We start from the raw sequence: 17,188 nt of genomic DNA, 5'->3' as shown, positions 1-17,188 counted from the left end.
TCCCTACTTCAAGTCTCTCTCCACTTCAGTTCATTCTCTACCCAGTTGTCAAAATGATCTTCCTAAAATGCAGGTCTGACTATATTACCTCCCTATTCAATAAATTCCAGTGTTCCCCTATTATCTCCTGGATCAAATAAAATCCTGCTTGGGTTTTAAAGCCCTCCATAATCCTGGCTTGTTCCTACATTTCTAGTTTCCTGATACTTTATGCACCTCCACATACTCTGTGATCCAGTGACAATGGCTCCCTTGCCATTCTTTGAACAAGATAGTTCATTTTCTTATTCTAAACATTTTTACTGACTGTCCTCCATGCCTAGAATGTTTTCCTTTTTAATTACTGCCTCTCATCTTCCCTGCCTTTTTTCAAGTCTCAGATAACACCCCAACTTCTATGGGAAGCATACGCTGGTGTCTTCCTTCTGTTAATTATTTCCAATTTACCCTGAAAATTTGTACATAGTTGTTTCTATGTTGTCAGTCCCATTAGACTATTACTTCCTTGAATGAAGGGACTGTTTTTTGCCTTTCTCTGTATCCCCGTAACTTAGCATAGTGCCTGGAACATAGTAGGCATTTAATCAATGCTAACTGACTGACTGAAAAAGATCTTCCACATCCTGACTATGCATTTTCACTGGTTATTTCTCAAGCCTGGACTTCTTTCTCTCCTGTGTCTGCCTCCTGGCTTCCTTCAAGTTCTAGCTAAAATCTCAACACCTATAAGAAGTCTTTTCTGATTCCTTTTAATGCTAGTGCCTCCTCTCTACAATTTTCTACAACTTATCCTATATATCTTGTTTGCATGTTGTCTCCTTCATTTAGATTGTGAGCTCCTTGAGAGTTCTGCCTTTCTTTGCATGACCAGTATTTAGCCCAGTGTTTGGTATATAGAGTCATTTAATAAATGGGGGTTTTTTTGTTATTGTCTCAAAAGATGAATTGCAATTACTTTGCATGCAAGGACTATAAATTGACATACAATATCAAATACAAAATCAATTAGAATATATGAGTGAATGAAGTGCTTTATGATAGGGTTTCATATCCTATTTAAATTTTCTATGGTTTTCCTATTTAATTTTCAGTTTTAAGTACAGGGATAATTTTCTCCTCATTTTAAGCAATATAAATACCTACTGACAAAATTGGTTAGTTATATGCCCTTGGCCCAACCTACAATTCCAGTCACAAGTTATATTTTCCTTCTTTGGAATTAAATGGAAAAAAAACTTGCCAGCATTATTTCAAATGAGAGTTAGTATAGTCAACTGAACAAAAAGAATAGACACTTAACTATTTTAAATTCTTTCTCTCACAAATACTAAAATTTTAGAATAGTAGCTTTTGAAACACGCATTTTCACTAATTTTGAAAAAAATCCAACATTATTTTCTTTTGCAAAGATTCAAAAAAAATCCTCAACAAATTAATTGCTGAGCAACCACATATACCTAGAGAGACAGGAGGAGTAGTTGTTGTAATCACTGTTCCTGCAGCAGTTGGTGGGGGAGTTCCAGGTGGCGTTGTTTCTATTCCACTCTCTTCCATCATTTTGCTTTGATGTCATATACTGTAAACATGACATACATAGTCAGGATAAAGGACTATTTTAAAACACAGTCAGCATAGTCAACTATAGAACAACACTTAATTATTTTAAATTTTTATAACTTTTTTGAAAATGTTGTCTGTTAAAAAAATTTTAAGGTAGAAAGTCCCAAAGACTTTCAATGTAAAAAGCATGGTCTTCACAGCACTCATATTTCTCTGTTACCAATGAATATGAGAAGTAGTATATACATAGGCCGCTGATTTGGGAGTCGGGCAGACCTGGATTCAAGTCTAACTTCTGACAGTTAAGGTGACCAAGATCAAGTCACTTAATCCCACAATACCCTATACTACAAATTGTAGGTCAGCAACCCATTTATCTCATAGGTCACACTTACAAAATCACAAGTATGACAGAAGTTGTGGAGAACAAGAATCTTCTTTTTAAAAGGAAGTTTAATGAACTATAGCAATAACTTAAAAATAACTAAATGATATACTCTCTTACTGAGCAAGCATTTCATAAATTGCTAGAATTATCATTTTAATCTGTTCAATACCAATGCAGAGTTAGACTGACAAAGATAATTAAATTTTTATTACGTAAAATTGCAGTGTTTTTTAAAAACTTTTTTTCTAAAACACTGACAGATCACTTATAAAGTGAAAAAACAGGATGTTTATTAACTCTTTTCCAAAACAAACATGAAAAGCACAGACTTTCTAGAATAGATTATCAATGGCTCTGTGTCATTGTAAGAAAGGAAAGTACATTAGAGATGATATAATCAATTCAATTTATTAAGTATTTATAAGTACCTATGTGCTAAGCATATAGGGATACCAAGAAAAAAACAAAACAACACCTAACTTCAAGAACTACACATTCTATTATGGTGTACAACAAAGTAAGGTTGTAATCTTAACTGATGAGTTATAAAATCTGAAGAAACTTTAAATAGAAATTAGGACAAAATTGAAAATCTAAGGGGAAAAAAAGACAATATATATCATATGTATTCCCCTTACAATTCCATGTGTTATATATGGAATTAGGCCAATCTGCTGCAGCTATTTAAATGTTTTTACTTATTTTTTGTTTGCTTTGTTTATACATCACCTTTATTTCTCAGTAAATATCAATAACATTTTTAAAAATAAAAGTATTAGGATTGTTTTCCTCCATATATGTATATGTATACATACACACACACAAACATATATATATACATACATATATATGTGTGTATATATATATATATACATATATATGTGTGTATATATATAATATAGATATAGATATTTTGTTCCTTTTCTTCTTTAAGTACTTTGTCCATAGTTAGTTTTGCTTAACCTACTTTACTGAGCATGTCTTTCCATAGGCTCTTCCCCTTCCACCTCTCCATTTCCCTTTGCCTTTTCTATCTTCTCAGTTCTTTATATTTTCTTGAAATGTTAACTAAATAAATAAAATTGAGAAAATATCTATTTCTTTCCCCTTCTGCCCCTTCTCTTTCTGTCCCCATTTAAGAGAGTAGTTAAGTGAACAATGTGGAAATACGTTTAACGTGACTGCATATATCAGGTTGCTTGCCTTCTTGGGGAGGGAGAGATAGAGGGAGAAAAATCTGGAACTCAAAAGCTTCCAAAAAAATGAAAGCTGAAAACTATCTTTACATGTAATTGGAAAAAATGCAATACTATTACAAAAAAAAGTCGTTAAAAATCTTATCTATCTCTGACCTCTAATTTTTAATAGCTTTTTTGTACTACATCCCTTTCTAAGAACTTTTTCCTTTACTTTTGTCATACTCATTCTTCCCTGGTAGGAAGAAGATAGTGTGCTAGGACACAGAGAAGCAATAGAGAGGAAATATAGTTTCATGTACAAGATTATAAGCATCAAGCAAACTCCTTCTCTTTTACACCTTATTTCTAAAGAAAGAGGTGGTAGACAGGAAAGAAAGGAAAAACAAAGGTAAACATACAATACACAAAAATAACTCTGAATAGGATGAATTAACTCATAAAATGGAAAAGAACAAAATGGATTAGAAAGCATAATCTAACAAAATATCTTTTTTTGTTGTTACTTTTTATTTATTTACATTTTTATTTACCATTTTATTTTTACCCAGTTACATGTAAAATAATTTTTAACATTTGTTTCTAAAACTTTGAGTTCCAAGTTCTCCCCTTTCCTCCTTCTCCAACCCCTCTCACTGAGAAGGCAATCAATTTGATACACATGTGTAGTCATGCAAAACATCGCCATAACAGTCATGTTGTGAAAGAAAACAGACCAAAAAAAACCCTCAAGTAAAATAAAGTATGCTTCAATCTGTATTCAGACACCATCAGTTTTTTCTGGATGGATAGCATTTTTCATCATAAGTCCCTCAGTGTTGTCTTGGATTGTTGTACTGCTGAGAATAGCTAAGCAATTCACAGCTGATCATCACACAATACTGCTGTTCCTTTATACATACCATATTTCACTTCGCATCATTTTCTCCAGAGGTCTAACATACCTAACTTTTCTAATATACTATTTACCTCCTTAACTTCTTTCTTGTTTATTTTGTGGTTAGATTTATCTAGTTCTGAGAGGGGGAGGTTGAGGTCCCCCATTAGTATAGGTTTGCTGTCTATTTCTTCCTGTAACTCCTTGAACTTCTCCTCTGGAATCTGGACAAAATATATTTTTTACAAGAAATATAAAGATTCACACAAAATAAGAAGCTAGAACAAAACCTATTAGGCTCTGGTGAAACTAAAAAACAAAGAGGTAGCAATCAGGACTACAGATGAGGCTACAGTAAATACAGATAAGCAGGGAAGTAACACTGTATTTACAGATAACAAATTATGAACCAAAGTCAATACTTAACATATCATCACATCTATATAATTACAGTGGAGGACCTGCAGACTTGGGTAAATATAACCAATAGATAAAAAAAATTTAAGGACCCTGAAGAGAACTTTATAACTTTAAAATACTTAGAGAAACCGGGGCAGCTAGGTGGTGCAGTGGATAGAGCACCAGTCCTGGAGTCAGGAGGACCTGAGTTCAAATCTGGCCTCAGACACATAACACTCACTAGCTGTGTGACTCTGGGCAAGTCACTTAACTCCAATTGTCTCACATAAAAAAAAGTACAGAAATAGAATTCAGAAGATTAATGAAATTGGACAGAAAAGAATTTGCATACTTCTAGAATATACATGACATCTTTACAAAGAATGACAGAGTGTTGGGGCAGAAAAACTTCAACAAAAAATATATAAAGGCAGAAATACTAAATATATCATTTACTGATCACAATGTAATCAAAGTTATATTTAAAAAACAACCCTTAAAGATTTTTAATTGGATACTAAAAAATATAATTCTATAGAATTGGTAGGTCAAAGAACAAATTATGAAACAACAAGAAATTTCATCAAAGAAAATGACAATAAGACAAAAAGGAAAATGTATGTCTTAAGTGCTTTCAAGAACAAAGGAAGAAATTAATCAAATAATGGGGTATGCAATTCAAAAGACTTGAAAAATTAAAAATCACCAACTAAACAAATTAGAAATTCTGAAAATTAAGAAGAGATCAAATTAGAAACAAAAACAATTCAACTGGTTAATAAAAACAAGAGCTGGTTTAAAAAACAGTAAAAATATAGACAGTCTATTTTTTAAAAGAGAAAAGCAAATTTTTCATATTAAAATAATAAAGAATTCACAATAACTGATGAAGAAAAAGGAAATTATAAGAAGCTATTTTACTAACAAAATTAATTTAAAGGATATAGGTGAATACTTACAAAACTATAAAATACTAAGATTAGCAAAAGAAAAGACTAATTTAGATTACCTAATATTAGAAAAAGAAATTGAATAAGTCATAAATGAACAATGAAAGAAAAAGAAACTCCAGGATCATGTGAATTTACAAGTGAATTCTATCAAATATTCAAGAAATAATTAATTTAAATATTAAATATTATACAAAATATTAACAATAAGAAACATCCTAATAATCTCTATGAAACCATCTTTGTATCATATTTGTATATATGGCTCGATACCTAAGCCAGGGAGAGGCAAAGCAGAGGAGGAAGTCTGAAGATCAATAACCCTAATGAATACTGATTTTAAAAAATTTAATTAAACATTAGCAAGTAGGCTATACTAAGACATTGGAAAGATTATACACTATGACCAGACTGAATTTATACTAGGAATGTAGGGTTGGTTCAATACTGGTTTTGTTTTGCTTTTTGGTGAGGCAATCGGGGTTAAGTGACTTGCCCAGGCTCACATAGCTAGTAAGTATCATGTGACTGATTTGAACTCAGGTCCTCCTGATTCCAAGGCCAGAGCTTTATCTACTGCACCACCTAGCTGCCCCAGGGTTGGTTCAATAGTAAGACAACTACAAATATAATATGCCAAACTGAAGAAGATTACTAATATAATAAACTGTGTTAATAATATAATAAAAACCAAATCATATTAATCGACACGGGAAAAGCTGACAAAATCCAACACCTGTTTCTATTAAGAACTAGAAAACATAGGAATAAATGGTCCTCTTCTCATTAAATAATATCTATATAAATCCAAAACCAAACAATTTATGCAAGGAAGAAAAGTTAGAGGCCTTTCTAATAAGACAGAGGTAAGGCAAAGATGCCCATTATCAACACTATTATTTAACATACCACCAAAAATATGTTAGCTATAGCAATAAGACAGGAAAAAGCAGGAAAGGAAATAAGCATAAATAAGAATGAAACAAAATTAATGCTTCTGGCAGATGATGTGAGAGTATGATGAAAGAATCAGAGTCAACTATAAATTGAAACAATTACCTCAGCAAAGGAACAGAATATAGAAAAATCCATATAAATCATCAGCATTCCTATATATAAGCAACAAAACTCATCAGGCAGAGCTAGAAAGAGAAACTATATACAAAAATAACAGAAGCTATAAAATATTTGGCAATATATTGATTCAGGGATTAGATGTGAGAATGAATGATCCTTTCTGCTCTCATCGCCTGACTGTTCCCCCTTTTACACCATGACGGCCTAGAGCAGAAAAGTCTCCTTCCTTACTTCTCCCCTCAGCCTCCACCATCATGGAACCTTAAATAATTTAGCTGCCCTGACAAGTATAAAACACTGCTTGTAGAAGGAAAGCCAGACCTAAATAATTAGAGAAATATCAACTGCTCATATGTAGGTCAAGCTAATATAATCAAACTGATAATACCTCCTAATTTATATAATCAATGCTATACCAGACTCCCAAAAGAATATTTTATAGAGCTAGAAATAAAGATGACATTCATATGAAAAAATAAAAGTTTAACAATCTCAAGGGCAATAATGAGAAAATGGCAGTCTATCAGTACCATATTACAAAATTTCCTATAAAACATGAAAAATTAAAATGATTTGGTTCTGGTTAAAAAAAAGGAGAGGTTGGGGGCAGCTAGGTGGCGCAGTGGATACAGCACCAGCCCTGGATTCAGGAGAACCTGAGTTCAAATCCGGCCTCAGACACATAACACTTACTAGCTGTGTGATCCTGGGCAAGTCACTTAACCCCACTGCCCAGCCAAAAAAAAAAAAGAGGTCAATCAATCAATGGAACAGATTAGGTATAAAACATACAGAAGCAAATACAATAGCATTGTGCTCAATAAACCCAAAGACCTCAGTTACTATTTGAGGGAAGGGAGAAGGGAACAAGCATTTATTAAGTGCCTACTATATGCCAAGTACTATGCTAAGTGTACTTTACAAATACCATCTTATTTGATCCTAACAACAACTCTATGAGGTAGGTTCTAATATTGCCCCTATTTTATACATGAGATAACTGAGGCACTTCAGAGGGTAAGTAGCTTGTCCATGACAAAAATATTTATAGCAGTATTTTTTATTTTATCAAAGAACTAGAAAAAAAAGGAATGCCTAACAACTGAGTTAACTAAACAGTCACATATTATTATATTTATATTTCAAGAAATAAGGAATATAGAGAATTCAAGGAAAGTTGGAAGGACATGAACTGACACAGTGGTTTAAGGAAAACTGAGATATGTAGCCAGTTCTGGCTTAACATAAGACAGTTCAGCGCTCACTGGGTTCCCAGGGCCCCACCCTGATGCCAGAGCAGTGTCAGTGCCTAGAAATCTCTCCCCGCTACCCACCCCCCCCAAGCCAGAGTGGCTTCAGTACCTGATACGTAGGACTGCTGGTATGGGGCCCACTACCCCTGCCCACATCAGACCCTGAATCTGTAAATGAGAATTTACTTAAATTGAGAACTATCTATAATCTATGATACCTACAATAATGTAAAAGAAACACTGAAGGTCTTTCAAACATTGATGAATGCAGTGACTCATAAGAACCTCAGAAGACTAATAGTAAACTATGCCCTGGGCCTTTGGCAATAGATGGTAGACTAGTGGTGAAAAATAAGGCATACATTTTCACATATGACCAATGTGTTGATTTGTTTTGCTTAATTAGACTTGCTACAAGGGAGAGTTGTAAGGGGGTAGAGAGAAAAATCAAGGGGAAATTAAATTGACGTTAAAAAACAGAAAGAGAATCAATAAAATATTTAAAAGGAGGTAATAAAGATAAAAGTACAATTACTTTTAAAAATAAAGCTACTGCTAATCCTGCTAATATAAAACACTTTGTAAAATTGCTACCAATGAGTATAAACCATAAAATGAAGCTGCTTACCTAATTCAGAATTTTAACTGCTGATTTAGAAGTTTAATAATCTGAGATCTGATGTATAAATGATTCTTAGTGATGAGATTAAAAGTCTTAACTTTTTTATTTATTAATAGAAGGTAATCATAATAAAACAGTAAAATATAAGAGCTGGAAGAAAACAGTGCTTAACTGTCAGTCTTTATAACATAACATTCAACAACATGTGGAAATGGAGATGATGCAGTGCAGCAGAAGATGCAGAATTTGGAGATCTGAGTTCTAGTCCAATTTTCCTAACTTATTGTATATGTTTTAGATTCCTAATATATAAAATTGGGGTGCCTTCCTCTTTCAGATGTCAGGATAAAATGAAATAAGATATGAAAAAAGGGTTGTTAGGTTCAAATGAGTTACCACATGTAAAGTGTTCTGCAAACTTCAAAGTGTTATGTAAATGTGAGCTATTATTATTATTAAACAAATGTAATACTATTTGTGTCACCTCCACTAGCTATCAAAATATTTTTCTTGCCTTTCATCAGTGATACTGAAAATATGATTCAATATAAAAACCTGGACTTGGAGTCAGAACACATGAATTTATAAACTAAATCTGCTACTCTACTTCTGTAACCTTGGGCAAAATCATTTTGCTTTTCTGGTGTGTTTCTCATCTGTAAAATGGGGATGATAACATTTAAATCACTTGTCTCACTTGAGGTGTTGTGAAATGAGTTATTAGTAAATTTTACCCCCTTCATCATCATTATAAGCTCTATAAAACACAAAGCTTTTCAGAAAATAATGCTTAAATCTGAAATGCTGCTAGACAGTGACTGTTATGATGATTTTTAAGCCAAACAACTACTTACGAATGGGACCCTATTTTATTTATGCTATCATGGAGGGATCTGCAATGAACCTAAGAGTCCAAACTCATTATGTTACCTAATGAAGTGGCTTTCTGGTTACCTAAGGAATAGAAAGGCCTACCAACCCTTGTGGATTTATTCAGACCAAGCTAGTCAACACACCCAGCCTCACTATCCAGACAATTTTCCACATGGAGGAAGGAGGCTGAGTCTACCCCAGATAAGTGCTGGAGTACACTTGTGGAATAGTCTTTCTATAAGGCATTCATTCCAACATCAAACATAAACTAGCAGAAAATGGCCTCAATCAAGGCCACTCCTTAAAGTTTGTACCCTCAGCACTGACTATAGTGATTGGCACATAGCAGGTGCTTAATAAATTCTTGTTACTTGGATTGCTATGTCTATACAATTGCCTCATCTCTGCCTCTCAAGATTATTTTCCTCTAAAACATCATTTTTCCTGAACTTCCTTATTCCTGTCAGGGATGACACTACCCTTCTATCATCAAAGTTCTCAAGTTTATCTTTAATACCTGACTGTCCCCCAGCTTACAAATCCAAATCAATTTTAATGTTTTGTTAATTGGACCTCTACATCTTTCTCATTCCATCCCCTCCTCTAAATATAAATAAGGTCATATGGTCGTCATCATTTCTCATTTGAACTTCTGCAACAGTCTTCTAACTGAGTCTCTCCTCCCTCCAAGCTATCTTTTACATAGCTGCGAAAATGATATTTCTAAAGCATGAGGGTCTGACCACGTGGCTTCCTATGACTTTTAGAATCAAACACAAATGCCTCCTTTTACATTTAAAAGGCCTCCACAACCTGGCTCTAACCTACCTTTTGAGCTTTATTACATGTAAATATTATATATACACACACACACACACATATATGTATGTGTATATATTATATAATCATGTTATATATATTTACATAATCCATACTATGCAATATATAAACATATGTGTAAACATAATATTTATATAATAATTATATATTATATATAATTATATATGTAACTCCCCTTCATGCATTTTACATTCCAGTCAAACTGACCCTGTATTCCTCACACGTGATATTCCAACTCCTGTCTCCTTGCTCGGCTGTCTCTTTTACTTGGAATGTATTCTGATTCCCCAGAAAGTCCCAGTTTTCCTTCTCAGATACCATCTTACATCCTGCCTTTCCTGTTCCCCCTAGCTACTAGTTGGTTAATCTCCTCAAAAACATCTTATATTTGTTTCACATATATTCATAAGTATAAACAGTGACTCGTCCGAATAGAATGCAATCTTCTTTTTTTGTGTTTTTTTCTTGAATTTTATTAATTTATTTTGATTTATCAACAATCACTTCCATATGCTTTTGAGTTTAAAATTTTTACCCCCTTCCTCCCCACCACCCTCCCCAAGACGACACATAATCTGATATAGGCTATACATTTACGTTCCTATTAAACATATTTTCACATTAGTGAAGTTGTAAGTAAAAATTAAAACCAACAGGAGAAACCATCAGAAAGAGGAAACAAAACTCAACAGAAGAGAAAAAAAAATGATAGCAATTCAACTTCCATAGCTCTTTCTTTAGATGTGGATAGCATTTTCCACCATGAGGCCTCTGGAGATGTGTTAGATCCTTGTAATGCTGAGAAGGGTTAAGTTTATCAATATTAGTCATCACACAGTGTGGCTGTTTTTGTGTACAAAGTTCTCTTGGTTCTGCTCACTTCACTCAGCATCAGACCATACAAGTCTTTCCACATTTTTCTGAAGTCAACCTGTTCATCATTTCTTATAGCACAACAGTATTCCATTACATTCATGTACCACAACTTGCTCAGTCATTCCCCAACTGATGGGCATCTTCTCAATTTCCAATTCTTTGCCACTACAAAAACAGCTGCTATGAATATTTTTGTACATGTGGGTCCTTTACCCATTTGTATGATTTCTTTGGGATATAGCCCTAGAAGTGCTATTGCTGGATCAAAGGGTATGCACATTTTTATAGCCCTTTGGACATAGTTCCAAATTGTTCCCCAAAATGGTTGGATCATTTCACAACTCCACCAACAATGCATTATGTTCCAATTTTCCCACATCTTCTCCAACATTTATCATTTTCCTGTTTTGTGTTGGCCAATCTGATAGGTGTGATGTGGTACCTCAGAGTTGTTTTGATTTGCATTTCTCTAATCAATACTGATTTACAGCATTTTTCATATGACTATAGATGGTTTTAATTTCTTCATCTGAGAACTGTCTGTTCATATCCTTTGACCATTTATCAATTGGAGAATGGCTTGTATTCTCATAAATTTGTCTTAATTCTTTATATATTTTAGAAATGAGGCCTTATCAGAGAGACTGGTTGTAAAATTCTTTCCCAATTTTCTACCTTCCTTCTAATCTTAGTTGCATTGGCTTTGTTTGTGCAAAAACTTTTCAATTTAATGTAATCAAAATTACCCATTTTGCTTTTCATAATGTTCTCTATCTCCTGTTTGGTCATGAACTCTTTTGTTCTCCATAGATCTGATAGACAAACTATTTCTTGTTCTCCCAGTTTGCTTATAGTATCAGCCTTTAAAGTCATGAATCCATTTTGACTTTATTTTGGTATATGGTGTGAGATTTGGGTCTATGCCTAGTTTCTGCCATACTCTTTTCCAGTTTTCCCAGCAGTTTTTTTTCAAAGAGTGGGTTCTTATCCCAGAAGCTGGGGTCTTTGGGTTTATCAAATAATAGATTACTAGTCATTGACTACTGTGTCTTGCACAGTATTCCACTGATCCACCTCCGTATTTCTTAGCCAGTACTAAGCAGTTTTGATGACTGCTGCCTTATAATACAATTTAAGATCTGGAATTGCTAGGCCACCTTCCCCTGCATTTCTTTTCATTAGTTCCTTTGATATTCTGGACCTTTTGTTTTCCAAATGAATCTTGTTATTATTTTTTCTAACTCTATAAAATAATTTTTTGGTAGTTTGATTGGTATGGCACTGAATAAGTAAATTAGCTTAGGTAGGATTGTCATTTTTATTATATTAGCTCAGCCTACCCATGAGCAACTGATGTTTTTCCAATTATTTAGATCTGATTTTATTTGTGTGAAAAGTGTTTTGTAATTGTGTTCATAGAGTTCCTGGGTTTGTTTCGGTAGGTAGACTCCTAAATATTTTGTAATGTCTACAGTAAGTTTAAATGGGATTTCTCTTCCTATCTCTTGCTGTTGGGCTTTGTTGGTAATATATAGAAATGCTGGTCATTTATGTGGGTTAGAATGCAAGCTTCTTGAGGACAGAAATGGATTTTATTTTTGTGCTTCAGTGCTTAGCAGGTAGTAAGCACTTAACAAATGCTTATTGATTGATGAGATGTTTTCTGGAAAACAACCAAAAACTACTTAAGAGTTAAGTCCGGTAAATAAGGTGGATGCTCAACCTCTGTGGAGTCAAAATCAAGATGGAACTAAAAAGTAATGAGGTTCATTTTCTTGCATGAGTCATAAACTGACACTGAAAGCAATTTCAAAATAAGAGTTACAAAAAAGTCTTGAACAAAAATGTTATTACCAGAATAAGTACAATGCCTTTGACATCAACCCACTTTGAAAAACAATACCCATTGAAATATTTAAGTTTCTTTTGGTTTATAAGCCAATTTCAATTAATTATATTCAATTACTTATATCCTTAACAATATTTAGGGGCACTTCAGTATGATTAAACCATAGGGCTCCCTGCTAAGTTTTTACTTCAATGAACGATCACACGGTGAAGGTGAACCTAGGTTCTAAAAGGACACAGCAATAGCTCACAGAATCTGGGTAGATACTAGACCAAGCTACAAAGGCTTTAAGTACAAAACATCTTGAGCGCATGTGCATCAGCCTAGGAACATTCTAAGACCAGGTAAGCTCATCACAAGACTGGTCACCAGTTGAACTTTAGCCAAAGTAAATAATGAAGACTCTCTAATATAGAGTGAAAGGACTATAACTGACATTGGTGAATTATGCATGCATGGGGGTGAAATCATGAATTTCTGTAAGGTACTGTGTAAGAGAATCAGTTTACATTTATACAGCACTTCAAGGATCACAAAACATTTTATATATAATTATCTCACTTAATCCTCACAGAAACAATTTGGGATAGGCAGCTGAAATATTATTACCCTCATAATACAATAAAGAAACTAGGGCTCAGCAAGTCTAAGGTGACACCTGCTAAGTTGAGTTAGGACTAGAATCAAAGTCTTATGACCCCAAATCCACATCATTCTCTCTTTTCCTTATGTTTCTGCCTCCTAAACCTATTCTTCATCCTCACTTTGACAACAGTCCATCCCTCAGCATGTTCTAGCACCTACTCTGCTCTGGCTTCAATTTCTTCTCTTTCCAGTCTAGACCTTTTAGTTAACAATATCTACTCTACACCATCCTCTATTCTTGATCCCTCTGCCCCTTGTCCTAGTGTTGTTCAATCCTATGAATTACTTCCATCATGTGCCTCCCTACTCACATGGTGCTGAAACAAACCTGGAGGAAAGCAGCAACCATGCTGCTGGGTCCACTATAAATTTATATTATCTAATCTCAACTGTATCCTCATTACAGTAAGGCAGTCACTGTACTACTACTTAGTTGATTCTCCATCCCATTCAGTTCCAAAACTTCTGTCCTCCAACATCCCCTATCACCTCCTCTCCTCACTGTCAACTAAGGGCAACAATACCTCATCCTTTACTGAGAAAATAAAGAGGAAAAAAAAAAAGAAAGAAAATAAAGACCATTCATCCCTGAACTCTCTCTTCAACCTTAATCTGTTATCTCAAAACCTCTTGAATATCATCTCCCATTCCTTCTACCTTTACTTTCTTCACTAATGATGATGTAGCCAATCTCTTCCTATATTCTCTAAGAGACAGCATCTATTATCGTATTTTCTCTTTTATTCATTATTCAACTAAATCTGCCATCTCCAAAGTTATCAATGACCTCAATTTCAAAATCTAATCACCTTTTCTCAGAAGACCTCTCTGCATCTTTTTTCATCATCTCCTGGACACTCTCTCCTTTCTCAGCTTCCATGACACTGTTTCGGTTTACTGTTCATCCTCAGTCTCCTTTGTTTTCTTCATTTATGTCATGCCCATTAGTCATGAGTATCTTCAAACCTCTGTTCTGGGCCCTCTTCTTTTATCTCTCTGTATCTTGCTTGCTAATATTAGCAGCTCCCACAAGTTCAACTTTAATCTTTATGTAGATCACTCCATATCAATGTAGCTAGTCCAGTTTCTCTTCCAAACTACAGTTCCTCATCACCAACTGCCTTTTGGACATGTCAAACTTGATGCCCCATATGATTCTCAAACTCACTTTTCCACCCAATCTTCATTTCTTAACTTCTTTATTAGTCAAGGGCACCACCCTCCCAGTTACCAAGGTCATCTTGGTGGCATCCCCAACTCCTCCCTCTCATTCCACATAGCCAATCCATTGTCAAATCTTGTTATTTTTATCTTCACACCTCTCAATTACCTCTCTTTCTGTCCATTCACACAGCTACCACTCTAGTTCAAGCCCTCATGCACATTGGCCTGAACTACTGACATGGTCTCTTTGGCTGCAAAGGTGACTGACCCCTGCTCAATGAGATTCAGTATTTCCCTATTACCTCCAGGATCAAATATAAAATCCTCTGTTTCGCTTTTAAAACTTTTCATAACCTGGCCCCTCCCCACCTTTCCAGGCCACTTTCCTTTCCTTATGTACCTTAAAATCCAGCTATAAGTAGCCTACTTACAGTTCCTTGTACAAGACACCCAGTCTCTTGCCTCCACGCCTTTGCATTGTCTTTCTCTCATAGTTGGAAAGCACTCAGTCAATGTCAAGGCCTGTTACATCTCTCAGATATGCCCTTCTTTCCTCTGATATTACCATCACCCTGGTACAGGCTCTGATCTTCTCATGCCTGCCACTACTGCAAGAGTCCACTGGCTGGTCTGCCTGCCACAAGTCTCTCCCCACTGCAGTCTGTACTCCATTTAGCTGCCAAAATGAGTTTCCTAAAACTCTGGGCCAACCATTTCACCCTTTCCTCAATAAACTCCAGTGATTACCTATCATGTCCAGAATCAAATACAAAATCCTGTTTGATATTCAAAGCCCTTCATACATCCATCTCCCACACCTCACCACATATTATTCAATCCAGTGACACCAGTCTCCTTGATGTTCTTTGAACAAGACACTATCTCCTGGCTTCAAGGATTTTCTCTAGCTGTCCCCTATGCCTGGAATATTCTCCCTTTTCATCCCCCCTATCACAGTTTCCCTGGCTTCCTTCAAGTACCAGCTAAAATACTAACTTCTACAAGAAGCCTTTACCAATTCCTCTTAATTCCAGTGAGTTCCCTGTGTTATTTCCAGTGTATCTCGTATATAGCTTTTTGTACACAGTTGTTTGCATGATGTCTCCCCCCCTCCCCCATTAGATTGTGATCCTCATGGCCTAAGGCTGTTTTTTGCTTTTCTTTGTATCCCCAGCACTTAGCATAGTGCCTGGCATAGTAAGCTCTTAATAAATGCTTAACGCTGACTTCTAGCTATTAGAATCCCTGGTTTCCTTTAAACCTCACCTCAAGTTTTCTACATGAAACCTTTACCCATTCCTTCTGCTGCTAGTACCCACTTCCCAATCACTGGCATCTATTTTGTATATTTCGTATAGCAAGGACTATTTCACTTTTACCTTGGTATTGTCTGACTCACACTAGTCACTTAATTAAAGCTGATTAAATCATTAAATACACTATAAAGCTTTTAAAAAGGTTTTTTTTAAAATTTAAAGGCCTCATACCCAAGAATGCTCCAGGACCTATTAATCTTTATCCCCAATAGGACAAAAATGGGTTGTCTTTTAAATTTCTCTGGGAAAACTGAAGAAAACTGAAAAGAAAAAAACAATGGGTCATAACAGATAGAAAGCTGACCTCAAATCATGGAAGCCCCAGGGTCACCCAAGTTGCAGCAACATCGTCCCAGCACACAAACATAAAACAAAAGTCTGGAGGGTCATCCGGGAGATCAATGAGCCTCTCCTAATTAGGTTGATTGTATGCAAATACCTAGGAGGAAACTCCGGATAAAAGCCTTCCATTCATTCTCCGTCCCAACTCCGGTACTTACAAGCTGAGGGACGTCGGTCAAGTCACTTAATGTCTCTGATCGGTCTTCTCAGGAAGGCAGTGAGGGGCAGCAAATGGGCCAACTGCAAGGGGAGAGGGGGTCCCTCAGTCCAGTGAATCGCAGTCCTGGGGGGGGTTCCTCAGCAGGTCGGCTGAAGGGGGGTCCGAGTGGTGGACTTCTCGGAGGAGCAGCCCCGCCCGTCCTGCCACGTCTCCAGGCTCCCTCCCTCCCGCACCCTACACAAGTCCCTCCTTAATTAGGTTCAGGCCCGGTCGAGGCCAAACGTCCCCAAAGGCCCCCTGCCCCGGCGCCCCGTTGTGACGCCCCCCCTTCGGGTCAGGCCCCCCCACCTGGCAGCCCGTCCCCACTAGCCCCCCGCGCCCGGGTGGGAGCCCCCAGACCCACCCTGCTCGCGGTGCCCGGTGGGAGGTGGGGTCTCGTCAGCCCACCCGGGGCTCACCTGAGGTCGAGGCGGAGGGGGGCAGGACCAGGGTCGGGGGCAGAGCGGCGGGCCCAGCCGATCGCCCAGGCTGCCCCCGGTCCCACGAGCACCCAGAGCAGCCTCCTCCGCGTCCAAAATGGCCGGCGGCAGTGACGCGCCCTGCCACGTCAGCCTCGCCGCCCTTCCTCCCCTGGCTGGGCGGCTCAAAGAGGCCGGGGCAACGGCGCCCGGGCGCGGGACGTGGCGGGCGGGGCCGAGCCGAGCAGCCGGGGCAGGGGGGCGGGACGTGGCGGGCCGGGCCGAGCCGAGTGCGGCTGGCCGAGGGGCGCGGGACGTGGCAGGCCGAGCAGCCGGGGAAGCG

At 36.7% G+C, this 17,188-nt stretch overlaps 1 protein-coding gene across 1 annotated transcript in view; it reads right to left on the bottom strand.

Annotated features, from left to right (window-relative positions):
• The window catches only part of PRRC1 (proline rich coiled-coil 1), a 43,324-nt gene extending 26,341 nt beyond the window's left edge, over positions 1-16,983 (bottom strand). Inside the window, 3 exon segments of the mRNA XM_021009580.2 lie at positions 1,458-1,576; positions 16,386-16,467; positions 16,846-16,983. Of these exon segments, the coding sequence (XP_020865239.1) occupies positions 1,458-1,557 (100 nt within the window). The 5' untranslated portion in view covers positions 1,558-1,576; positions 16,386-16,467; positions 16,846-16,983.
• Positions 16,984-17,188: the final 205 nt, after the last annotated feature.

This window comes from Phascolarctos cinereus, unplaced genomic scaffold (assembly GCF_003287225.1).
Source record: "Phascolarctos cinereus isolate Bilbo 61053 unplaced genomic scaffold, phaCin_HiC Scaffold_4;HRSCAF=312, whole genome shotgun sequence".
Taxonomy (NCBI): Eukaryota; Metazoa; Chordata; class Mammalia; order Diprotodontia; family Phascolarctidae; genus Phascolarctos; species Phascolarctos cinereus.
Note: the sequence above shows the minus strand (reverse complement) of the source record. Positions and strands in the feature narration are given on the sequence as shown.